The sequence below is a fragment of the Chinchilla lanigera genome, unplaced genomic scaffold (genome assembly GCF_000276665.1).
Source record: "Chinchilla lanigera isolate Chin_1 unplaced genomic scaffold, ChiLan1.0 scaffold00015, whole genome shotgun sequence".
Taxonomy (NCBI): Eukaryota; Metazoa; Chordata; class Mammalia; order Rodentia; family Chinchillidae; genus Chinchilla; species Chinchilla lanigera.
Window position 1 is genome coordinate 7539810 of NW_004955416.1, and position 26201 is coordinate 7566010.

At 38.9% G+C, this 26201-nt stretch overlaps 1 protein-coding gene across 3 annotated transcripts in view; it reads left to right on the plus strand.

The window, feature by feature from the left end:
* The window catches only part of Casc5 (cancer susceptibility candidate 5), a 62638-nt gene extending 40827 nt beyond the window's left edge, over nucleotides 1-21811 (plus strand). For 2 of the 3 annotated variants that reach the window (XM_005381250.2, XM_005381251.1), the window contains exons 17-27: nucleotides 363-479; nucleotides 1398-1485; nucleotides 6549-6626; nucleotides 6738-6777; nucleotides 7813-7914; nucleotides 8751-8851; nucleotides 12078-12146; nucleotides 19136-19245; nucleotides 19446-19564; nucleotides 19932-20054; nucleotides 21578-21811. In XM_005381250.2, the coding sequence (XP_005381307.1) occupies nucleotides 363-479; nucleotides 1398-1485; nucleotides 6549-6626; nucleotides 6738-6777; nucleotides 7813-7914; nucleotides 8751-8851; nucleotides 12078-12146; nucleotides 19136-19245; nucleotides 19446-19564; nucleotides 19932-20054; nucleotides 21578-21692 (1062 nt within the window). In that variant the 3' untranslated portion in view covers nucleotides 21693-21811. Of the gene's footprint in view, nucleotides 1-362; nucleotides 480-1397; nucleotides 1486-6548; nucleotides 6627-6737; nucleotides 6778-7812; nucleotides 7915-8750; nucleotides 8852-12077; nucleotides 12147-16248; nucleotides 16571-19135; nucleotides 19246-19445; nucleotides 19565-19931; nucleotides 20055-21577 lie in introns of those variants that run through there. The other variant, XM_005381252.2, reaches the window with a different exon arrangement.
* The last annotated feature ends 4390 nt before the right edge of the window (nucleotides 21812-26201 follow it).

A 26201-nucleotide genomic window follows, 5' to 3' on the forward strand; every position in this document is an offset into this window, starting at 1 on the left:
CCTATAACCCTAGCACTCTTGAAGGCTGAAGTAGGAGAATCACAAGTTTGAAGCCAGCATAGGGAATTTAGTAATTTAGCCAGACCCTGTCTTAAAAAATAAAAAGGGCTGGGGATATAGCTCAGTGATAAAGTGCCCCTGGGTTTAATCCCCAGTACTATGGGATGGAGGACTCCTGACATCTTCAGTTTTGTTCTTAAACTGTTTTATAGAATTAAATTTGGTAATGAGAAGTGTCCTGCTTTAGGCATCAGAGTCTAAAATGGACAAAGCCTGGCATGTGGCAGCTGAACTGTCCTCACACCATTTACGTTTCTGATTGGTTTGTTTTAGTTCAGTGTACTCTTTAATTTTCTTTATAGCTAAAGACGTTTGGAATTCACCTTAACAAGATAAAGTCACGTTTTACCAAGATGACTAAAGTCTTCACTCACCAAGGAAAAGTGGCTCTGTACAGCAAGCTGGTACAGTCAGCTCAGGTAATTTGAGACAATTAATAACGCAGAAAATACTAGTAAAATTATTTTATAGTGGTTGTGATATATGAAGAATATTCCTTAGGAGATACGTGAATAAGACTTAAGTAAAATTTAACAGTTGTTCATAAAAAGTTCATATAGTCAAAATATTGGCATCTTGAGTAAACTAGAATATAGTACTATTATGGGCTTTTATCTCATCTCAAACTGTACATATATATATGTATATATAAATTAAACACAAAATTTCCTGTGCTATTGCTAAAGACTATAGATTTAGTTGGGCATGGTGGTGAACTGCTATAATCCCAACACTTTACAAGGCTGAGGCAGGAGGATCACAAGTTCAAGCCCTGCCTAAGCAACTGAGTGAGGCATTGTCTCAAAAAAGTGGGTAGGGGAGCTGGGAATGTAGAGATGTAGCTCAGTGCAAAAATCCTAGACTCAATGCCCAGTACTAAAAGAAAAAAAAAAAAAGACTAGGATTGCCTTTCTACCTGAATATACATGTGCATGTATTTAACTGACCTTTCTCAAAATGATCATGTTTTTGGAAAGGCTCTGTGTAAAAGAATTTTCCATTTCCATTGAAAAATACATATGGAAAATGTTGCATGCAATATCTTCTTTTAGAGAAATACAAATTTTAAGTAACATATCCTATATTCCATGGAATATATATAGAAATGCTAAAGAATAGTACAAAATTAGTTTGTGATTTATGTATCTGCTTTTTAAATTAAATTAAATTTTTGTTTGTTTTTAATTTATTTTTGTTTTTAAGAACAGATTTAAAGTTTTGACCTTCATTGTAAGTTTTGTCTGTTCATGATTGAGACACACAGTTGTATCAGCAATTTGAACCATTTGTTTGTTTTGGTAATTTGATTTGACAGTCTATAATTTTTTTGTGTTTAGAACGAGAGGGAGAAACTTCAGATAAGGATAGATGAGATGGACAATATACTTAAGAAGATTGATAACTGTCTCACTGATGTGGAAATAGGCAAGTATTTTAAATACTTCCCTAGAGGGTGGAGATGCTGTGTTTGATCCCTAGCACCAAAAAAATAATCACCTTCCTAAAGTAGCACTTAATTTTATCTAAATGTTTCCCTACAGTAGAGTTGTTACTGTTATTATTCTGAAGACTCATGTTAACAATTTGAGACCTTAAATTAAAGCAAGTTAAAACTCTTTTACCATGTTGATCCACAACAATCAAGAGATGTCCAAGATAATGAGTCCCTTTGGAAAGCTCTTCATAACCTAGACCATAATCTTGTGTTCTTTAAAAGATGAATTTATCTCCATTTAAAATTATCTGGCTGGGCATGGTGGTACACGCCTGTAATCCCAGCATTCAGGAGGCTGAGGCAGGAGGATTGTCCAGAGTTCCAGACCAGCCTGAACTGCATAGTGAAACCCTATCTCAAAAAGACAAAAAAGAAACAAATGGTCTAACCTTTCAGTTTGACCTTTCATAAGTCCTTGTTAGTTCTGCTTTCTTGAAACTGCTTTCTTAGAGTCAAATTTGGTTCCCTCAGCTCTTACCCATCTTGACGTGTTTCTTTTCTTATTTATTTATTTATTTATTTATTTATTTATTTTTAGGACAGGGTCTTGCTATGTAGTTCAAGTTGGCCTCGAAATTGAGGTGATCCTCCTGCCTCAGCCTTTCCGAGTGCTGGGATGACAGGTGTGCACCACATACCTGGCTTTGACCTGTGTCATAATGCATTAGACATGCTGATTGTTGATTTCTTCCTAACATTTTCATCTCCTAACCTCTGAGCTTATACTGCCCTAATCCTGCTCTTTTTTCTTGTCTATTCCTTAGCTCTTCAATTAGCCCATCTTTGTCTGACTAATCCATTGTGCTGGATTTAAGTTTTATCATCTGTTATTTTTTATATTATCTCTCCTAATGCTTTCATCTGCCTTAATAATTATATTTATGTAACTAATCCCCAAATTCAAACTAATCAAACATTTTTTAGTACTTCATAGTAGATACTGTGCTTAGCATCAGGAAAAATAAATAAGGATGTCTAAGACACGGATTTTGCCCTTTCACTTATAAGCATTTTGGTTGAGGACATCTTTAACCTTTTTCTCTTGAGATCTAGACTTAAATTTCTAATTTCTTTTTTTTTTTGTAGCCCAGCCTGGCCTTGAACTCGCAACAGTCCTCTTCTTCAGCATTTCTAGTTTCTTGTTGAACTTTTATACAAACATATTAAGCACCTTAATCTCTAATGAATAGAACAGAATTTATCTTCATTTATAATGTCCCAATTCTTTTATACTGTAAAAGGCTAAACACTGTCATTTTCTTATGGTTTTTTTTTTGTGTGTGTTTTTTTTTTGTACTGGGAATTGAACTCAGGACCTTGCACTTGCCAGGCAGGCACTTGTGCCAGTGAGCTAAATCCCCAGCCCCACTGTCATTTTCTTTAAGTCCTGTCATATCTGCCTCTTCAGCACCTCTTGAATTTTTTTCCTTTTCTTAACCTGTACATTGCTGCCAGATTAATATTTATGAAGGACAGTTTTCATTATATTAGTCTCCTAAAAGACCTCTACATCTGTTTCTTTTTCTCTCTCTCTTTTTTTTGGTACCAAGAATCAAACTCATGATCTTGCATTTGCCAGGCAGGCATTTAGCTACATCCCCAGCATATATCTATTTCTTAAAAATTAAGCCCTAATCTCTAATCTTACCTTTTATGCTGCTACTCCCTTACACATCCTAAATTCCAGCCAAATCTTGCCATTTGTTTGTAGTTCTGGCATTACATGTTTATCGTAGTTTTGTGGGTGTTCCAGAAGGATGGAGACCTGGGCCTTGCACATGCGATGTAGGCAGTCTGTTACTGAGTTACATCACCAGGCCTCCTGACCTTGTTGTTTCCAACAAGAAAAATAGTCTTTGTCGATTGACTCTCTATGACTATTTTGTTAATACATCATATAGTTCTGTCACATAGTTATAGTTATTTTGTCTTTGTCATCCTAATTAAAATTATACTATGAGTTCCACAGAGACAAGTTCCACAGAATATTAACTCTTACTTTTCCCTATATCCTCACTAATACGCTTTGCTTAGAATAATGCTTATATAGGGGCTGGGGATTTAGCTCAGCAGCACAGCACCTGCCTGGCAAGCACAAGGTCATGAGTTCGATTCCCGGTACCGGAAAAAAACCAAAAACCACAAAAAAGAACAAACAAACAAAAAAAGAATAATGCTTATATATATTCTACATTGAATTGACAATGAGTGTATAAATTCCATAGTCTTAGACTACCCCATCTCTTTATTACCTTCCTTTCTACTTCACGTGTAAAAAGTAGAAGCCCTGAACCTGGAAATTCCAAACTTCCTAAAACCAAATTTCTTTTTTTTACTTTTCCAAATTTTTATCTATTTATAGTCATTCTTTTATCTTTCTTTTTTTTCTCCCTATGGTTAGTCTTTCCATCTAATCTTTTATTTCTTTTCTTTTTTTTTCTCTCTTTTTTGAGGCAGGGTCTCACTATGTTCTGTAGGCTCACCTTGAACTCTTTTGTGTAGCTCAGGCTGGCCTGAAACTCACCGTGATTCCTCCTGCCTCAGCCTCCCAAGTGCTGGAATTACAGGTGTTCACCACCATGCCTGGCTTCTCCCTCCCCTCCCCTCCCCTCCCCTGCCCTCCCTTTTTTCTCTTTTATTTCTTTTCTTTTCTTGAATCTTATATCTTTGATTTTCCCTTTTCGCATACATTTAACCTCTCCATTTTCATTTTATATATTTACCTCTCCACCATCATTAAAAATACCAGGCTCAGCTGGGCATGGTAGCATATACCTGTAGTCTCAGCACTTGAGAGGATCACTGAGAGTTAGCCAGCCTGGGCTACAAAGTGGGTTCAAGACCAGCCTGAACTACATAGTGAAACCCTGCCTCAAAAAGATGAAACAAAATAAAACAAAAGCCATGCTGTGGTGTCACATACTTATAATCCTAACACTCAAGGGGTTGAGGCAGGAAGATCTTGAGTCTGAGGCCACCCTAGGCTGAAGAGTGAGCTCAAAGCCATGCTGGACTACATCATGAAGCCCAACAAAACAGGGCTGGGCGTGGTGATACATACCTATAATCCCAGCACTTGGGAAGCTGAGGTAGGATCATCATGAGTTCAAAGCCAGCATGGAGTACACAGAATTTGAGTTTATGAGCCACATGGTGAGACCTTCCCTCAGGAAACTCACTCTTTCACTCAGTAAATAAATAAAAACAAAACAACAGCCACAAAAAACACCATACTTCCTTTTTTTTTTTGTGGCATTGTCTCGCTATGCAGTTCAGGCTAGCCTTGAGCTCACTTTGAAGCCCAGGTTGGCCTCGAACTCACAAGGATCCTCCTGCCTCAGTTTCCCCAGTGCTGGGATTACAGTCGCACGCCACCATGCCCAGCCTCCACTCTTCCCTCTTTAGGTAATACTGAACGCTCCCTGTTTGTTGCACTTTCACTGTTGAACAGACTCACTGAGTACCTTCTGTGTGTCGTGTGCAGTACTCAGTGCACAGGACACATTGCTAGGCCACCACAAACATTATATGCGCCTTTATGAAATTTCCAGTCCAGAAGAAAATATAAAGATTAAGCAAGTAATTTTATGGTAAATTTAGGTATGAGATCTTGTAACAAAATTCTGACCAAGGTCAGGGTTTCTTTACCTCTAAAGAGGTATCATTCAATCCAATATCTGAAGGAGGATAAATAGTATTTAACAAAGTAAAAAGGAAAGGGAAAATAAACTAAAATAAATGACACATGCAGAAACCCATACATGGGAGAGAATACATCAACTACAGGGTTTGAAATTAAGGCCAAGTTAGCTCAAATAGAGAGTGTAGAAGGGAAGATGATCAGACATACAGCTTGATGTATCACTAGGAGCCAGGACTAGGAGGGCCTCTAAAAGAGTTTTGAATTTTTCTGAGAACAGTAACAGCCTTTAAAGGGTGTCAAGCACTGCCTATGATACAGAGATTGGATTTGAGTAGATCAAGAGTAAATTCAACCAATTTAAGTAGTCATTGGAATGGTCTAGTTAAAGAAGAACAGAAGCTTATATTAAGGGATGCTGGTGATGGTGAAGAAAAAGATATTTTTGAAAGAAAATCTAAACTTGGATAAACTCGGTTTGGATATGAATAGAGATTTTAAATTATATGTATATCAGTTTCCACTTAGCCCATGAATGTTATCTAACAGTAACTTTCATATCTATATGTTTTATTTGTTTAAATCATATAAATATAAATTGTATGAATATAATATATACATTATCTAGATTATATAAGTTTATATATAATAATATATGATATATAGATTATATAAATGTATTATATAGGGGCTGGGGATTTAGCTCAACGGCACAGCGCCTGCCTGGCAAGCATGAGGTCGTGAGTTCGATTCCCGGTACCAGGAAATAAATAAATAAATAAATAAATAAATAAATGTATTATATATAAATAGATTCTGTCTCAAAGTAACCCTTAAGAAGATGCTAGTTGAAATCACTTCTATGTTGTTTACTAATACAAAGTTTACTAATCTGCCGCTAAAAGTGTTTGTGTGATGGAAGTTTGTGAAATATTCCCAACACTTCATTGTGGGCATATTTATTCAGTTTGTCACTCATTTTTTTTTTTTTGAGACAGAGTCTTGCTCCGTAATTCAGGCTGGCCTTGAACTCAATATGTAGCCCAGGCTGGCCTTGAACTTGCAGTGATCCTTCTGCTTCAGCCTCCTGAGTGCTGGGATTACAGGTGTGCACCATCACGTCTGGCTTCATAATTTTTTTTCTTTTTCTTGAGACAGGGTTTCACTATGCAGCTCATGCTGGCCTTGAATTCACTTTGTAGCCCAGGCTGGCCTCAAACTCATAGCAATCCTCTTGCTCCAGCCTCCTGAGTACTAGGGCTACAGGCGCGTGCCACCATGCCCAGCCCCCTGTCTGGCTTCTTAGTAAAGTATCTTTAACTGAGTTATTCTAATCCATACTGTCTACTTTAGAAACTAAGAATTTGGAGGATGAAGAGAAAGACAATCCTGTGGAAGAATGGGATTCTGAAATGAGAGCTGCAGAGAGAGGTACCCAAATTAGTTAAGGAAATACATTGAGGGGACCACCTGCTTTCAGTTTGTTTATATATTGTGACAACATTCTAATGTATCCTTTTATGTTTTGTTTTCTTTTTGTAGATCTAGAACAGCTAAAAACTGAAGAGGAGGAGCTTCAAAGGTCAGCCTACAGTCTGAGTGTTAGAAAATGTAATGCCAGACCCACAAAAAAAATGTGATGCTGACCCTCTGCCTTTAGAGACAAGTTTCGGCACATGATTAAGCCTGACTCAGGGCTTCTGCTCCAAGGTGGTATTGCTCAAGCTTGAATACTGTCAGGATCTTTTTTAAAAAGTTAAACCAAGCATTAAACTATTATATTTAGATAAGTACAAGTATAAAATGAGACATCTTAGACTTATGAATTAGTTCAACTATAGGACTAAAATAAATTAAATACAAATCATGACTAAACCAATAAAATTCCAGTCAACAACGTTAATTTTTTTAATTGGTGCATATTAGTTATAACAACATTAATTTGAATAGTAGTAGTATTTGACTGGAATTAAATTGATAGCAGCAAAGTAACTAATAAATTCTATTTAGCTCTAATAAACTGAATAAAATCAAATGTAGGCAACAAATCTATTATAGATCTGATCTTTAAGGTAGGCATCCTTATTTACTTTATGCTTCATCAGAAATGAAAAAGTAATTTCCAATAATTATTTTAAAGAATATGGAACCCCACTGATACTGTAAGCTATCCTAATTTGAGAGATAATGATTTACATCCTTCCTAAATTAACCTGCTTCTAGATTAATGGTTAGCAAAACAAAATATTATTATTTCACTGGAACCATCTAGCAAATGGCTTCTTATAATGAAGCTTTTTATTTATTTATTTATTTATTTTTTTGGTACTGAGAATTGAACTCAGGACCTTACGTTTGCCATGAAGCTTTTTATTAATAATCTAAATTCTCTAACAAACACCTCATCTTTTTCTTTTTTTTTTTTTTTTTTTTTGTCTTTTTGAGACAGGGTCTCACTATGCAGTTCAGACTGGCCTTGAGCACACTTTGTAGCCCAAGATGGTCTTGAACTCCCAACGATCCTCCTGCCTCAGTCTCCCAAGTACTGGGATTACAGATGTGTTCTACCACCCGGCTAAGACCTTATCTTTCAATAACTACCTGGTTTTATTTGCAGAAAGCTCTTAGAACTGGAAGTACAGAAAGAGCAAACCCTTGCTCAGATAGACTTTATGCAAAAACAAACAAATAGAACTGAAGAACTACTGGATCATTTGAGGTAAGGAAATCAGATGTCATTAGTTTATATTGTATCTTATGCTTTAGTGATTATCTGAGTCTACTGGAGCAGCTGATGTATTTTTAATGTGTTCCTATAGGTTTCCTGAGGTTTTTTGTTTGTTTGTTTGTTTGTTTTGTTTTCGAGATGGGATCTCACTATGTTGTCCAGTATGCCCTTGAACTCCTGGGCTCCATCACTTCTGCCTTAGCCAAGTAACTAGACTGTAGCTGCACAGCTCTATGCCCAGCATATCATACAGGTTTTTAATCTATGGTACAGTACAGCCTCTAAAAGAGTTTATGCACTTGACACCAAGGTGAAAATATAAGGGTGGGAGAGCTATGGAATGATGTTTGTTTTTTTAAATTTTATTGGCACTCTTTTGATAAACATAATGCTTACATTTATCAGGAATATTGTTACAAATGTAGTACTTTTCACTGTATAAACTTATTTTTTCTCTGATATACAACTGAAGATTGAGTTCTTGCGGGCATGGTGGTACATGGCTGTAATCCCAGCACTCAGGAGGCTGAGGCAGCAGGATTGCTACAAGTTTAAGCCTCAGCTACATAGTTTAAGGTCAAGGTGAACTACATAGTGAGGTGCTGTCTCAAAAAAAAGAAAAAGATTGAGTTGAGTTCTTACTTTTTTTTCAAAAGCATAGCTTGTGTATGCACAGTACTTGAATTGGAATGTTAATTGTCTCCAAATCCAGCAGCAGCTGCTGTTGGTGCTATTTGGGTGGTATCAGAAATTCTTTTAGGTGGGATGGGGTACAGCTCAATTTAATTACTGCAAAAGAATGCTTTTCTTTTTGTTTCTCTCTTCAGTTTGTCTGAGTGGGAAGTCATTGAGTGGAGTGATGATCAAGCTGTATTTACCTTTGTTTATGATACTATAGAACTCATCATCACTTTTGGAGAGCCAGTAGGTAAGTAGCAAAAGTAAGATAATCCTCTGAAGAAAAATAAATGGTTAGACTCTATGAATATCCAAATCTTAGCCAGGCATGTTTGGTGCATGCCTGTAATCCCAGCACTTGGGAGGTTGAGGCAGGAGGATCATTGGGAGTTTGAGACCAGCCTCGGCTACAAAGTGAGTTCAAGGCCAGCCTCAACTGCATGGCAAAACCCTGTCTCAAAAACACACACAAAAGGCCGGGTATGGTGGCGCATGCCTGTAATCCCAGCACTTGGGAGGCTGAAGCAGGAGGATCGTTGTGAGTTCGAGACTAGCCTGGGCTACAAAGTGAGCTCAAGACCAGCCTAAACTACATAGCGAGACCCTATCTCAAAAAGACCAAAAAAAAAAAAAGAAAAGAAAAACACACACAAAAAGGAAAAAAAATTCAAATCTTAGCAATTTTGCAAGACCCTGTTTCAAAATTTAAAAAAAAATTTTTTAAACATCTAGGGATATATATCTCAGTGCAGAGATCCTGGGTTCAATCCCTAGTTCTGGAGTTTATGGGGAGAATAAAAACAAAAATGCAGCTAGTGAAAGTTGCCCTTTGTTAATCATATTGGACAAAATGATTTTGCTACCTTAATAATGCTCTGAGTTGCTTTTTTCCATCTTTATCTGTAGAGAATTTACTTTAATTCTCTTTAGAGAATTTACTTTAATGGCCAGTGACTCTTAATTGGGAGTTTTATACTGCAGCTCTGGACAGGTGATATAGCTCAGTGGTAGCATGCTTGCCTCATATGCACAGGGCCCAAGTTCAGTCCCCTATACTGTGTTCATTTAGGTAGGTAGAATTACTATCAAAAGACTGGACAGAGTCCTAGCAGTTTTTTAGTCTCTTCTCTAACTTGTCAGTTTGGACATGGCCATAGGAACTTCAGTCTTTCAGCCTCTCAACCTTATTCTTCTAAAGCATTCCTTTTCTCAAACATTCCTTTTCTCAATGAAAATCACCTTCTCTCCAGATCCAAAATTAAGGAATAGCCTGCATTTCCTTCTCTATTTCTTCTGCATCTATTTGGGCACTATACATGTCCAAATCATCAATAAGATGTATCTATATTTGTTGTGTTTTGCTTGGGTTTGGTTTTTTGAGGCAGGATCTCATTATAGTAGTCATGGCTGGCATTGACTTTGCTGAGTTAGCCCTGGCTGGCCTCGATCCTCTTCCCTCCACCTTCCAAGTGCTTGTAATTACAGGCGTGAGTCACTACACCCAGCTAAGACAAACTGGTTTTAATTTCTTAATATTTGTCCACTTTTCTCTAACTCCACTGATTCAGTTACATTGCAATTACATTTCAACTGATCTTTCTGGATCTTTTCCCTCTCCTCCCTATAGCTGTAGTAACTGTTGAAAATCTGATCTATATTGTTATTTTAGGCTAATGATCAAAATGTCTTACGTAGCCTGTAAACCCTTAAGTGTACTGAGTTTTTTCTTTTTTATCTTGCCTCATCTTGTATCGCCTTCTCTGTACATTTCTCCCATTGTTGTAAATAACTTTCAATGGCTGAGACCCAGATTTGTACTTTTTTCACTAATTGTTAAAATCATTCTCTTTCACGTGCTTTTACTGTGAAAAGGGGATAAATGTCACCCTTAAAAATAAAATTGTAGGGGCTGAGGATTTAGCTCAGCGGCAGAGTGCCTGCCTGGCAAGCATGAGGTTGTGAGTTCGATTCCTGGTACCGGAAAACTGCCCCCCCCCCCGCAAAAAAAATTGTTTTGTGATATCACACACCTATAATCCCAATATTTGAAAGACTGAGGCAGGAAGATCACTGTGAGTTCGAGGCTACCCTTGGCTACATAGTGAGACCCAGTCTGAAAAAATAACCCCAAATAAATAAATAAATAAATCTTTTAAAAGAAAAAAAGTATTTACACATGCAGGTCTGATCTATTTCACTTATGAGTATGGTCTCTAGTTGTATCCATTTACCTATAAAAGCCTCGAGTTTCTTTCTTTATAGCTAAGTAATACTCCATTGTAAAAGAATACCACATCTTTTTTATCCACTCCTTAGTCAGACATTTGGGCTGTTTCCAAGATTTTACTGTGACAGATTGTGCCCTGAAAGCCTAAATAAAATCTAAAAGGCACAATAGATATTGTGAAAGGGAAAGACACTGCTCAATAGGAAAGAACAACTAGGATGAGGGAAAGGAGAAATGAAAGAAAGAAGGAAAAAGATATATGTATATATACACAAGATAGATAGCTAAGATAATTTCTATTGGTTCCTTGAAAGGAACAATTAATGCTTAATTGTTTGATCAGTCTTGCATACCTATACCTGGTAATCTGAGCCAGATACAATAAGTAATACAACAACCATTGTTGATTTCCTATCATCTTGTTTGGAAATTCTATATCATTTTTATAGTTTTTGTGTTTTGTTTTTGTTATTTTGTTTTTGTTCTTTTCTCTTTAAAATAAAAAAAAGAAAAAAGTAAAAAGCAAAGCAACAAACCATTCAACAAAGTGGAAAGAATCAGAATTTGAGAGACTGAAGGCAGCTCTAGAGTCCAGAGGGGTGAGCAGCTATCCTGGCTATCTGTAATTCATCAGAACAACGCTAAGACATTGATTATTTTTACTGTATTTACTCAGGGATAGGTGTGGGAAAATGATAGCCCTTCCTGAAAAAAATTACTTAACAGAAATTAGGGGTCAAAGGAAGAAGCCTTAACAGATGTAGCTGTGTTTTACACTTTAAAGATCCTTCAGGGGCCTACCAATCAATATATTGAGCAAGCTGGGTGTGGTGGCACACAACTGTAATGCCAGCACTCAGGAGGCTGAGGCAGGAGGATTGCCGTGAGTTTTAGGCCATCCTGGGCTACATAAGGAGTTTAAGGCCAGCCTGAACTACATAGAAGACCCAGTCTCAAAAAAAACCTCTCTCTCTCTCTCTCTCTCTATATATATATATGTATATATATATACACACATATATGTGTGTGTGTGTATATATATATATATATATTTATTTATTTATTTATTTATAGTTGAGCAGCCTTGGGGCAGTCTACCATTTATAGTGAAAAATGTGATTCAAGGATAAACTTTCAATTGTCATGAAGAAACCTTGATACCGGAATGTAAGATTTGAAATTATAGAGTTTTATGTCACTTAGAATCAGATAGTAAAAAGATAGTAACTATTCTTTTTTTGGTTCTTAGTTGGTGTTCCTTTCCTGGAAAAGGCTGACAGGAAGATTGCTGACCTGAGTTTTCAATCTTTGTTAGATGGTAAGTTCAAAACGTTTAAGCCCCTAAAAGTATTGGTAATTTATGGTCATAAATTGTTTCTTGGTAGCCAGCTGCTGTGCCTTTATTCCTTGTGCTCTTGGTGCAGGCTCCCAGCAAGGGGCTCAGCATTAGATCTCCATGTAAGCACTGAGGGGCTATGAGAGGTGTGGATCTGGAGTACTGGTTGCTATAGCCCAAGGCGGAGCAATCCAGATTTCTAACCTGGGATCTGAAGACGTTCAGGACTGCAGGCATTAACGTTGACAAATTCAGGCGCTCCTACTCCAGGTGCTACAGTTGTACAGTATGCAGTGCAGACAGCTGATGGCACACAGCAGTTCTTTGTCCCAGGCAGCCAGGTTGTTGTTCAAGATGAGGAAACTGAACTTGCCCCACATGATGGTGGCCACAGGTGACATGCCAGCTTACCAGATCAGGGCTCCTGCTACTGCTTTGTCCCAGGGTGTGGTGTTGGCTGCCTCACCCAGAACTTTGCACAGTCCCCAGCAGCTGCCAGAAGAAGCTACTCACAAATGAGAGCTGAAGCTGATGAAAAACAGGTGTGGTGTTTGAGGAACCGTTTTGTAGATGCATGGTTTGTTACTGTGGTTTGAAAAATGTATACTTTTCCCAGGCTCCTTCTCCCAAGTTAAGTGTTAATGTGGCATTGTATGTGGGTGTTATGTTTTCTGTCTGCTTATCCCCCCAAATCCTCATGCAGTTGTGGGGCCAGCTTTTAGACTTTATGATTGATTCATGGGTGTGAGTGCTACACCACCTTGGAGCAGGTGGTTTGCATACCAGTGTAAGGGAAGGAAAGCGGCTGCTTGCCTCCACTCCCCCGTTATGCTCTTGCTGCTTTTGCTATCTTCCTCTGCCATGAACTGTTGTCCTCTGCCATGTGCCGCTTTGCCATGGATCCAGCCAAGTATGGACTGAAACCTCCACAAACTGTAAGCTAAATAAACCTTTCCTTCCCTAATTTGGGGCATCAGATATTTTGTCTCAGCAATGAGAGAAAACTAACGAAGACAGAATTTGGTACCAGAAAGTGGGGTCTTGCTGTGACTGTACCTGACCATGTGATTCAAGAGCCTTTGGAAATGGCTTGTGGGAAGAGTTTGGAAAGGTTCAGGAATGTAGCCTGAAAGAGAAGCACTAAAGCGCCTTTGGCTGATCCGTATTGGAGATTCTGGTCAGAGCTCAGAAGACCAGAAGCCTGATAGAAATCCTGCCAGTAAAGACTGGGTTCAGGAGGTTTCTGCTGGGAAAAAAGATTGCATTGGTTCTTGGACTCCAGATGATGTGTGTTATGTCTTGGCAGAAAGTTTGTCTGTATTTTGCTTGTGTCCAGAGACTTTGCCTAAGACTGAGATTAAGGGCAATAGACTAACTGATCTGGCAAAAAAAATTTTAAGGCAGTTGAATGTTGAGGCAGTGGCATGGCTATTGTTGGGGGGTTTTAGCCAGATTTACGTTGAGAATCAAGAGCAAAGAACCCATCACGATGATTTAAAATGTGAGCTTGGCCAGAAAGGAAGCTCCAGTAAAGCTGTGGACTGCAAAGATAAATCTGAGGAGAACTCCATTGATGAGGAGGAACAGGAGAATAGAAAGATGGCCTGAGGGCATCACAAGAAGCAGCAAGGCTCCACCCTTTGCAGTCTCAAAACTGCAAAGGTGAAGACTTTGCTTTGAGGAGAAAGCTGCAGAACGCCATGTTCCAGAATGGTGGCAGCAGCTGCACCAGGTTCCAGAGTTGCGGCAGCAAAAAGAATTTGCTCCTCAGAATTGGATTCAGAGGGCCCAGCAATCTAGGCACTCAACCCCTATGGCCAAGAGAGAGGAAAGCTTGGCTACTGCTCCAGGTGGCAGCAGACCTTGGCATCATCCACATGGCACTGGTTTTATGCATGCAGAATGCAAGAATTCTGAGGTTAAGAGGGCTTCCACCTCGATTTCAGAAGGCCTGGGAGGCCAGGCAGTGTGCCCCTGAGAGAACAGTATGTGAAGCTGTGAATGTGAAGCATAAGGTGCACTGGAGTCCGCAGTTTGGAAAAGCCAGGAACATGGATTGTCTGAGAAAAGCTGCAAGGAGGGAGCAAAGTGGGCCCAAGAGAGAAGCTGTGGGAGCTGTAACCACTGGAAGTGCCGTAGGGCTGGACTCATGCAAGCCCTTTGGAGCTCACAATTTGCCACAAATTGCTTCAGATGCTGGATGTGGAATTACAGGACTTAATGTTTGCCCTGGTAGATGTTGAACTTGCTCTGGTCCCAATGCTCTGTATCTCCCTGTTTGTACCTTTTGGATTGGTAATGTTTATTTTATGCCATTAAATGTTGGAAGTGTTTAACTTTTCATTTCTACAGGGGTTCACAGCTGGGAGAGTGCCTTACATCTCAGAGGAGACTTTGGACTTGGACTTTTCAGCAATGCTGAAACTGTTAGGATTTTAGCAACTCTTAGAGCTGGACTAAAATGTCTTTTGAAAATGGGATGTGCATGAGTCTTTGCGGGGACCAGGGGTGAAATGTTACGATTTGTGTCTGCTTATCTCCCCAAATCCTCATGCAGTCATGGGGCCAACATTTAGACTTAATGATTGATTCATGGATCTGAGTACTACACTGCCCTGGGGTAGGTAGTTTGCATGCCAGTGTAAGGGAGGGAAAGAGCCTGCTTGCCACCATTCCCCCCTTTTGCTCTTGCTGCTTTTGCTGTCTTCCTCTGCCATGAACTGTTGTCCTCTGCCATGTGCCACTTTGCCTTGGATCCAGCCAAGTATGGACTGAAACCTCCACAAACTGAAAGCTAAATAAACCTTTCCTTCCTTAATTTTGGGTATCAAGTATTTTTTCTCAAAAAAAAAAAAAAAAAAAATTTTTCTCAGCAATGAGAGAAAACTAACCAAGATAGTGGGTTTGCATTTTCCCTGCATGTGAAGATGATCAGCTGCTCTTCAGAGCTATTCCCTGCCACAGAACAGTCCATCAGCAGGGGTGCAGCCCTGTTGGCTATAGGAATAATATTCAAAAGATGCATTCTGTTTTTGAAACAATGATGCAAAGATTTTGTTACAAAGATTAATTTTGTATATAGTATTTACTTTGTGAAATAGTATCTTGATAAGTATAACTTTTTAGTTTTTATTAGCAAAAGAAATTTAAGTGTTAGAGCATTTCTTTCTTTGTTTTTATCACTGTGACAATAAAACACATATTCTAAGAAAATTCTACTCAAGCCGGGCATAATGGTGCACACCTGTGGTCCCAGCATTCAGGAGGCTGAGGCAGAAGGACCACTGCGAGTTTGAGGCCAGCCTGGGCTACAAAACGTGTTCAAGGTCAGCCTGAACTGCATAGTGAAACCCTGTCTCAGAAAGAAAAAAGAAAAGAAAATTCTGTTCAAGATGTGATTGCAAAATTACCAAAAAGTGGCTCTACCACTTAGAGATACCTGTTAATATTATATTATATGCCTAATATTATATAAATATGCTTTCAGTCTGCTCATTTTTTCCTTTTTTTATTTTCTCCATTTCTCTGTAGTTTTGATTAATTAATTTTAAAACGGAGGTCTTGAGCTAGCAATATAGCTCAGTGGCACAGGACCTGCCTGGCGAGCAGAAGGTCCTGAGTTCAATTCCTAGTGCCAAAAAAAAGAGAGGGTCTTGCTGTGTTGCCCAGGCTAGGCTCAAGCTCATGATCCTTCTGCCTCACCCTCCTGAGTAGCTAAATTAAGGCCTGTACCACTGTACCCAGCAGTAATTTTAGTTTTGGGTTTTTTTGTTGTTGTTGTTTTGGTTTGGTTTTGGTCTTTCTGAGACAGAGTCTCACTATGCAGTTCAGGCTGGCCTTGAATTCACTTTGTAGCCCAGGTTTGTCTTGGAACTTGCAACAATCTGCCTGCCTCAGCCTCCCGAATAGTGGGATTACAGGCATGTACTACCACACCTGGCGTAATTTTAGTTTTTGAGCATCAGTATACCATAAAATGCTGTTTACCAAAATTATTTTTAATTTAAACCTTTATTTTATTGAACGCATGTGTTATTTTTTCTGTGTTCTTATGGAGGATGATACAAATTAATTTGATTTGCAGAGTGAACAGAATTGTCTGAGAGTTTCCCAGTACTCTTGTCACCTAATCCTAATTTGTAAACCATGTCTGCATTGTAAGAAAAGAAAATATTTCAGGTAAGATCATCTGCTTGCCTGTGATCAGAATCAGAATCGTTAATTATTAGGATGTGGCCAACCTAGTTAGTCTATAAATTCAGGCCTCCAAGCCCCTAAAATTCAGTTCTGAGTTCATTGTTGTCCTCGTAACTGAGCATGGACCAGAAGTAGCTATATTGAGCTTCCCAGCCATCTTTTAAATGACACAATTTGATATAAGAATTCCTAAATTAGCTATCATTCTCAATTTACTCATTTAAGTGAGTGTTAGATGGTGCTTTGAATGCTGGAAAACTCAAATAATCAGAAATAGGATCAAAAGCCGGGCATGGTGACACATGCCTATAATCCTAGCACTCGGAAGGCTGAGGCAGGAGGATTGTTGTGGGTTCGAGACCAGCCTAGGCTACAAAGTGAGCTCAAGGCCAGCCTGAACTGCATAGAGAGACCTTAAGAGACAAAAAAAAAAAAAAGAAAAAGAAAGAAATAGGTTCAGAAAGACACACATTATCAGGGCTCTTCCAGGTGTGCTGAGTTGTGCTGAGTTGATACTCTTTATCTGTTTTGTTCAGAAATCCCCAGGACGCTGCACTGATGGGGCTCACACATTATGGTAGTTGTTTCATGGCAGTCTTGTTATCAAAGATCCTAACTTTGATCTGATGGAGGATTATTGATACTTTAAAATTATACTTTCTGGGCTGGGGGCATAGTTCAATGACAGGGTGCTTGCCTAGCAGGCAAAAGGGCTTTGTGTCACTGCCAGCACAGATACATGACAGACAGACAGACAGACAGATAGATAGATAGATAGATAGATAGATAGATAGATACAGAGAGAGAAAGAGAGAGAGAGAGATAGGCAGATTAATAGGTTGATAAAAAATTTAAAAATTGTTTCTTGGTAATTCTTTTACATTCTAAGTTAACTATAAACAACAACAATAATTTGTCCTTAAAATATTTATTGGATATAAATCTGCTTGGGTAATGTTCTAAATATTGAATTTCCTCCCTACCTTTTTCCCTCCCTTCCTTCTTTTTTCTTTCTTTTCTTCCAAGACAGGTTCTCACTATGTAGCCCAAGCTGGTGTGAAACTCAGTGATCCTTCTGCCTCTGCATCTTGCGTGCTGGGATTACAGGCATACACCACTATACCCAGCTTATTGGATGGATTTTAAAAGAAATTTCTGTTGTTTTTTTTTCTTTGAGACAGGGTCTCACTCTGTAATTCAGACTGATTTTGAACTCACTATGTTGCCCAGGCTAGCCTCAAATTCTGGCATTCCTGCCTCTGCCTCTCAAGTGCTGGAATTATAGGCATGAGCCACCACACTGAGCCAGAAGTTACTTATTATTAGGTTTTGAGCAGCGACTGATAATAGCTATTCCCTAGTTTGAAAATTACCACTATGAATACCTAGTCTATATCAGACATGGGTATTTTTGTTTTGTATTTTTAGTTTTTTGAGATAGAGTTTTGCTCTGTAGTGGAGGCTGATCTTGAACTCACCTGTAGTCCAAGCTGGCCTCAAACATGTGGCAATATTTCTGCCTCAGCCTCCCAAGTGTGGGATTACAGGTATGTGCCACCACAACTGGCAAGCATGTGTATTATTATGCTGAGGTATTATTTCCCATTTTACAAGTTAGGAAACTACAGATCAAAAAATTTAAGTAATTAAAAAAGCCAGGTGTGGTGGCACACTCATGTAATCCCATCACTCAGGAAACTTAGGTAGAAGAATCACCTTGAGTTTGAGGTCAGCCTGGCTACAAAGGCTGCGTAGTAAGTTCAAGTCCAGCCTGAACTACATAGCGAGACCCTGCCTCAAAAAGAAAGAAAGGGAGGGAGGAAGGAAGGGAGGGAGGGAGGGAGGGAGGGAGGGAGGAAGGAAGGAAGGAGAAGGAGGGAGGGAGGGAGAGAGAGAGAGAGAAAGAAAAGAGAAGAGAAAAGGAAAGCAAAGAAAAAAAGAAAGAAAAAGGTTTTTTTAAAAAGTCAGGATTTGAATTCAGGTATATGTTGTATTTAAACCCATGCTTGTTCTTTGTGACGCTGGGGATTGACCCCAGAGCTCTGTACATGTTAGGTGAGCCTTCTACCACTGGGATACAGTCCCAGTCATAAACCTGTGCTTTTAATAGTTCTATTCTGTATGTGAGGCCAGATATGGTGGCACACCTGTAATCCCAGTACTCAGGCAGCTGAGGCAGGAGGATCACTTTAAGTTCAAGGCCAGTCTTGGTTGCATACCAGTAGTGAGTTCAAAGCCAGCCTGAACTACACAGGGAGACCATGGGATAAAGAGGGATAAAGTGGGAAAGGAGAAAAAAAAGAATGAAGATACGTTGTGTACATGTACCAACTCCCCATGATCAGTGTGATCATTATGTACTGTAAACATATATTAATAAAAAATAAAAATTTATAAAACTATTGTGTCATGATAAAGGCTTGAGTTTTTGTAGGGATGTCTTGTATACCATATAGAATTGTGTTTGAAAATAAACATGAAGAGTATACTTTGTCACCTAATAGTTTGAGGGTATGTCTTGCTTAGGTAATGTAGTATTTTTAACTTATATAAAATATATGAATAGAGACAGGTATAGTGGTGCATGCCTGTAATTCCAGCACTCGGGAGGCTGAAGCAGGAGGATTGTTGCAAATTCGAGACCAGCCTGGGCTACAAAGTGAGCTCAAGGCTGGCTTGAACTACATAGCGAGACCCTGTCTCAAAAAGACAAAAAAAAAGAAAGAAAGAAAGAAAAATAATACTCGCCTTTGGACTTTTTTTTTCTTTCCCAGGGGATAAAGCTCCTTCTTCCTCTCTTTTGGTTCATAAGCTCATTTTCCAATACATTGAGGAACAAGAATCCTGGAAGAAGAAATGTACAACACAGCATGAGATACCCAAGGTAAAGTCTGATTGAAGTTTTCAAAGGAAAATTTGTGCCTCTGTCCCAAAAAAACAGAACTGAAATTCTGTGCATATAAAAGTATCCTAAGATGACATATATATTTAATTGTTTAATTTTTGGTGGTTCATTATTACAGAGCCATTAAACACTGAAGTGTGTTTTTGTAATTCCTCATCCCTCACATCTATTTTTTTTAGATGCTTCAGGAACTTTCACTAGTGGTGAGCCATTGTAGACTCCTTGGAGAAGAGATTGAATTTTTAAAGAGATGGGGACCAAATTATAACCTAATGGACATATATGTGAATGATACTGAGTAAGTGTGTTAGTTACTTGGGGCAGTGATAACAAAGTATTACGAACTGGGTAAAACAAGATAAACGTATTGTCGGGTGTGGTGGCGCATGCCTATAATCCCAGCACTGGGGAGCCTGAGGCAGGAGGATCATTGTGAGTTCGAGACCAGCCTGGGCTACAAAGTGAGCTCAAGGCCAGCCTGAACTGCATAGCAAGACCCTGTCTCAAAAAGACAAAAAAAAACAGTATATCCATTTCTGTTCCACTTGATAAGGACAAGAAATAATGTATACCAAGTTTCAGATGCCAATGAAAAGGAAAATGAGTTTTTGTTTAAATCTTTTTTGTTGTTTTATGTCGTTAATTGTGGATCTTGTCTTTTACAGATTGAAGCTTTTGTTTTCCAGCTCTGTAGCATTTGCAAAGTTTGAGATAACTTTGTCTCTCTCTGCCCATTATCCATTGGTCCCATTACCTTTTACCATTGAAAATCACCTTGGGAACACTGGGTAAGTAAGGACCAGCAGGATAAAATAGGCTACTTTTTCACATTTGCTATTTCATTTGAAAGATCCCTTCAAGTGGTCAGCAAATGGGTAGTGAGAGCTAAATGTCACTTCCCTTTTGTTTTGGTTTATTTGGGGTTTTTTTTGGTTTTTGAGACAGTCTTGCTATGTAGTTCAGATTGGCCTTTGTCTTGGTTACTTTTCTCTTGTTGCTGAGACAAAATTTCCGACACCCAAAATTAAGGAAGGAAAGGTTTATTTGGCTCATAGTTTATGGAGGTTTCAGTCAATGATTAGCTGACATCAAGGCAGAGTGACATGGCACAGAGACAACAGTCCAAGGCAGCAGAAGACAGCAAAAGTTGGGGAGAACAAGCCTCTTTTCCTCCCTTATACTGTAAACAGGCTATCCTGCCCCCCACCCCTAGGGCAGGTATAGCACTCACACAATCTCCATGCCCTCCTCTTGCACAGGATGAGGATGTTCACAAAACAAGGACCTGGATCCCTGCTGATTGGCTTACTTAAACTTCTAAACTTCTCAAGTTGACACAGTGCATCAACCATAACAGTCTTGAACTCACTTTGTAGTCCAGGCTGGCCTTAAACTCATGGTGATCCCCTTGCCTCAGCCTCCCAGGTGCTGGGATTACAGGCGTTTGCCACCATGTCCAGCTGAGAATCTGTTCTATTGTACGTACTTCACTTTTTTAATTCACTTACACTTAAAACAGGAATCAAGAAGGAGAAAATTCTATGTAAACTTAGCTCAGATCATAGGGAAACAATTTTGTGGCATTAAATTAAGATGGAACCAGGTGTGGTGGTACACGTCTGTAATCGTAGCACTTGGGAGGTTGAGGCAGGAGGATCATTTTGTGAGTTCGAGACCAGCCTGGGCTACAAAGTGAGCTCAAGGCCAACCTGAACTGCATAGCAAGATCCTGTCTCAAAAAGACAAAATAAAATAAAATCAAATAAATAAATAAAATGGAATATTGGTAATACATTTTTTCAATTAGTTTGTGAAATCAGACCTATAAATGTCTCATTCTTAATAGGTTGTGATCTGTTTTATGACTTTTTAAATCCACTGCTGACAGACTGGGAGATGGCAGAGTTTAGGAAAGCCCACCTTAAATCCATCAGCAAGTACCAACAATTAGAAATTTTTTTGTTGTTGTTGTTGTTTTGTTTTTTTTGTTTTTCTCCGGCACCGGGAACCGAACTCACGACCTTGCGCTTGCCAGGCAGGCGCTTTGCTGCTGAGCTAAATCCCCAGCCCCAACAATTAGAATTTTATAGCTAAAGAAAGCAACTGGCTCACGCTACCTTACAGTTGCATACAGAATTAGTTCTCAGCATATTCTGAAGTCCCGTTTCAAATGGACAGTCGGCTTATGTCCAGAAATGTCCTTTTGTGCCTTCTAGGAAACTGAGACACTGTATCCAAGAACATGAGTAGCAGCGAACTAGAGACAAGTATAAGTTTCCAGAAAAATTAATTAACTTTTTCTTCTTTCCAGCCAAGATGAAATTGCATCCATTATATCTAAGGTGCCATTAGAAGACAACTATTTGAAGAATGTAGTCAAGCAAATTTCCCGAGATCTACTTCAGGACTGCCACTTCTACCCCTAGACTCATGAACCACAGCTCTAACAAACAAGAGTGCACACACTTGGGATATTATGTCAGAGTCTCCATTGCTGTTTGTCTTTAGATCAGAGAAGCCTAGTAAAGTTCCTCTGATGATGTTACAGTTAATTTATAGGTTAATTTTTAAATGTATAGTCAGGGCTGATGAATGGTCTCAATTAGCTTTCTACCAACTGGCTCATCTCTGTACACCCAAGGTTAAGTAAGTAGTAAGAGCCTTAGGGAAAATCTCCTCTGACTAAAATTGTGCTTTCTGCTTAGTACAACGCCTAAGGAGTAATTTTTAAGTATAAGAGATGTTGTCACCAACAAACACATTAACCATTTTTCCATATATAGATCTATGATATTTTTAAGTACCCTGAGTTCTGCCTAGCAGATATTTCTGGAGTAGAAATGTATCTGTCAGGTGCTATCTATAATCCCAGTTGTCTATAATCTTGTTGCGTGTCTATAATCCCAGTTAGGAGGGAAGCTGAGATGGAAGGATCATACAAGCCCATGAGTTCAAGACAACTTAGCAAGAGCCTATCTCAGTAACAACAAAAAGAAACCTATGTACAAACTACTCATCTTTTTTGTCCATTTCAGAACTGCTGTTTCAGATAAATAAAATTTTGGAAAACAACACCTATTGGAATAGTTGTCATCATTTCTTGAGGGCCTTGTCTTTTCTAGTCTATACTGTCAATGTTTTCCTTTTTTTTTTTTTTTTTTGTCTTTTTGAGACAGGGTCTCGCTATGCAGTTCAGGCTGTCCTTAAGCTCACTTTGTACCCCAGGCTGGCCTCAAACTCACACCAGTCTTCCTGTCTCAGCTTCCCCGAGTGCGTGCACCACCATGCCCGGCTGTCAATGTTTTCTTGATAAGTAGTTTCTTGGCAAAATTAATTCATTATACATCAGTGCATACATTAATATTTTCATGTTTGTGAAGTACAAAATATGCCTTTTCCTAAGTTTTCATCTTTCTGAAGGACTGCTTTACAGCAAGATTCTCAATCTTCTTTTATTAAATAACATTTCAAACAATATCTCCTCCAAAACACTAGTTTATGGCAATAATAAAGTTACTACAGGTTTTGGTTCCTAAAACCACACTCTCCTCATACAAAAAAACTTAGCATGCCGGGCATAGTGGCACACGCCTGTAATCTCAGCACTCCAGAGGCTGAGGCAGGAGGAGTGTTGCGAGTTTGAGACCAACCGGGGCTACAAAGTGAGCTCAAGGCCAGCCTGAATTGCATAGTGAGACTCTGTCTCAAAAAGACCAAAAAAAAAACAGTATATCCATTGATTATTAGGCAGATATGAAAACACTTTGATGCAAATAAGAGTCATAATTATGGTATTTGTTTCTATTTAATCTTAAACCAAAATATATTTGATTTTTTTTGTTTGTTTTTGCATTTTTGAGAGAAGATCTTGCTATGTAGCCCAGGCTGGTCTTGAACTCCTGGTGATCTGCCTGCTTCTGCCTCCTGAGTGCTGGAATTACAAGCGTGCACCACTACATCCAGCTCTGAGTTGGAAGTTTAAATGTGTTTTAAAATTTCCCTTTTTGCCAGGCATGTTGGTGACACCTGTAATCCCAGCACTCAGGAGGCTGAGGCAGCCTGGGCTACAAAGTGAGCTCAAGGCCAGCCTGAACTGCAGAGCGAGACCGTCTCAAAAACAAATAAATAAAATTTCCCTTTTTACTGTAGGATCAGATTAAAGTTGAATGGATCCCATAAATGTTATCTTTCTTGGTTTTTATTTCTGACATATATAAAAAGATAGCTTCGTCTTTAAGCTTCAAAAGTCAGCATGAAACTCCTTTGGCATAAAAATCAAGACTTTGGTGTTTATTTCTATTAACTCCTTTAAAAAATTTCTAAAGCTATTAGTATGGTGTGGTTTGTTTCCCATGAAACTTTAATTGTTTGTTTGCTTGTTTGTTTTGAACAGGGTCTGGCTAAGTAGTCCAGCCTGGCCTTGAAATCACTAGATAGCTGAAGCTGGCCTCAAACTTGCAGGAATCCTCCTGCCTTTATCTCTGGAGTGCTGGGGTTTATAGGGATGCACCACAAATTAGCTTTCTTATTAGAGTTTCATAATTTTTCTGTATACCTAAGAATTAGAGGGCATTTTTTATACATTTTGGGGACTGGAACAACCTACTCAAAGAATGATTTGGCTTATAGTGATGGTCCCTAATGTCTTGAGTTGTAAGTCAATAATTGTAGTGTTTATGTAGGTATTTGTGTTTTTCTTTCTTAAAGTACTTAAATTTTTCGTAAGTTTTTCACTGATTAGAAAACATTTTTTGCACTATTAAAGTAAATCGCTGGGCATGGTGGTGCACACCTGTAATTCCAGTACTCAGGAGGCTGAGGCAGGAAGATCCTTGTGAGTTCAAGGCCAGCCTGAACTGCATAGCGAGACCTTGTCTCAAAAAGACAAGAAAAAGTTTATTATTTGAAACCTTTTGTAAATAGTGGCCATTTATTAAGTGAAGAGTATGTGGGCTGGGGATATAGCTCAGGGTCACAAGTGCCTGCCTGGCAAGCGCAAGGTCCTGAGTTTGAGTACCAGTACCCCCCCCAACAAAAAAAAGTACCATGTATTCAAAAGATAAACCAAACAAATCTCTGTCTAGGAACATGAACTTAAACAAAAAAGATTAGAAAACGTCATGAGCTGATAGTGTCACATGCCTTAATCTCAGCACTCGAGGAGGCCAAGGCAGGAGGATAGCCAGTTCCAGCCTAGCCTGGGCCACTGTCTTGTCTCAAAATTTAAAAAATTAGAAGGGATGTAGCTCAGTGCAAAGGCCCTGGAGTTCATACAGCAAAAAAAAAATTTTAAATTAAAATGTACAAAAACCAAGTAAAACCACTGCTTACCCTTTTGATTCTGAAGGATAATAAAAGAAAACAACTATTTGGGGATTGGAAGTGTATTTCACTGGTAGAGCACATGCATGGCATGCACAAGGCCATAGATTGAATCGCCAGCATACCCTCCCTCCAAAAACTCAACTATTCTGAGGTTCCTCAGGAAACTGTCATGCCTGTAAACTAATGCAGTTATTTTTGAAGTATAATTGCCAGCAGCACTAGCCTTATCACAAAGCCTGAGTCAAAAAACTACTTTCTCCTTTATTGAGATTTATCTAAGTATAATTCATATATAGTAAAATATACATTTAATATGCATGATTGAATGCTTTCTAATATATTTAAGATGCATACAACTATCATAATTTTTTTTTATTTGTTGTCTATTTGACACAGGGTCTTGCTATGCAGTTCAGGCTGGCCTTGAGCTCACTTTTGTAGCCCAGGCTGGTCTCAAACTCACAATGATCCTCCTGCCTCAGTCTCCAGAGTGCTAGGGTTACAGGCATGCGCCACCACGCCCAGCTCACAATTAATTTTAGACTCATCTTCAAAAAAACTGCTTTTCAACAAATGGTGCTCGGAAAACTGGATATCCACATACAAAAGAATGAAATTGTGCGCTGGAGTGTAGCTAAATGACAAAGTGCTTCCCTACATGTTCAAGGCCCTGAGCTCAATCCCCATCACTGAAGGGGAAAAAAAGAATAAAATTAGACACCTTATACCACATACAAAAATTAACTCAATATGGACCAAAGAGCTAAATATAAAGCTATAAAACTCTAAGATTGGTTTCACAATCATATATTTGTACCTAACCCTATTGAGCTATGTACACATAAAAGTAGTGAAAATGAGTAAGGTGTGGATACCACACCTATAATACCAGCAGTAGGGAAGGCTGAGGCAAGAGGATCTCAGATTTGAGGACAGCCTAGGCTACATAGCATCACCCTTGCCCAAAACAAAGCAAGAAGTCATTAAGATGACCTATGTATTTTACAACAGCTAAAATAGACCATATGACCTTTGGTAACACCTTGTCTTTACATCTCCCACCCTACCCTTAAAACAAACAACGTACTTTTGGTCTTTGCAGATTTGTCTATTTGGGGTACTTAATAGATGTGGAATAGAATAGGGTTTTTTGTGATTTGTTTTGACTTTTCATTTAGCGTGATGTTTTCAAAGTTCATGTTCAGTATGCATCAGTCATCCCTTCCCCCACACACACTCCCCCATGTTCCTGGGAATTAAACCAGAGCATCACACAAAGCAGGCAAGCGCTCTTATCACTGAGCTATACTCTCCTTTTTTGGGGGGTACTGAATTTGGACCTTTGCATTTACATTCCCACCCCTTTTTCATTTATTTTGTTTTGTTTTGTCTTTTTTAGACAAGGCCTCACTATGCAGTTCAGGCTGGCCTTGAGCTCACTTTGTAGCCTAGGCTGGCCTCGAACTCGCGGTGATCCTCCTGCCTCAGCCTCCCGAGTGCTGGGATTATAGGCATGCGCCACCACACCCGGCTACATTCCCACCCCTTGTTAAATTTTTAAATTTTGAGATAGGGTGCCCTTGGCCGGACGTGGTGGCACACGCCTGTAA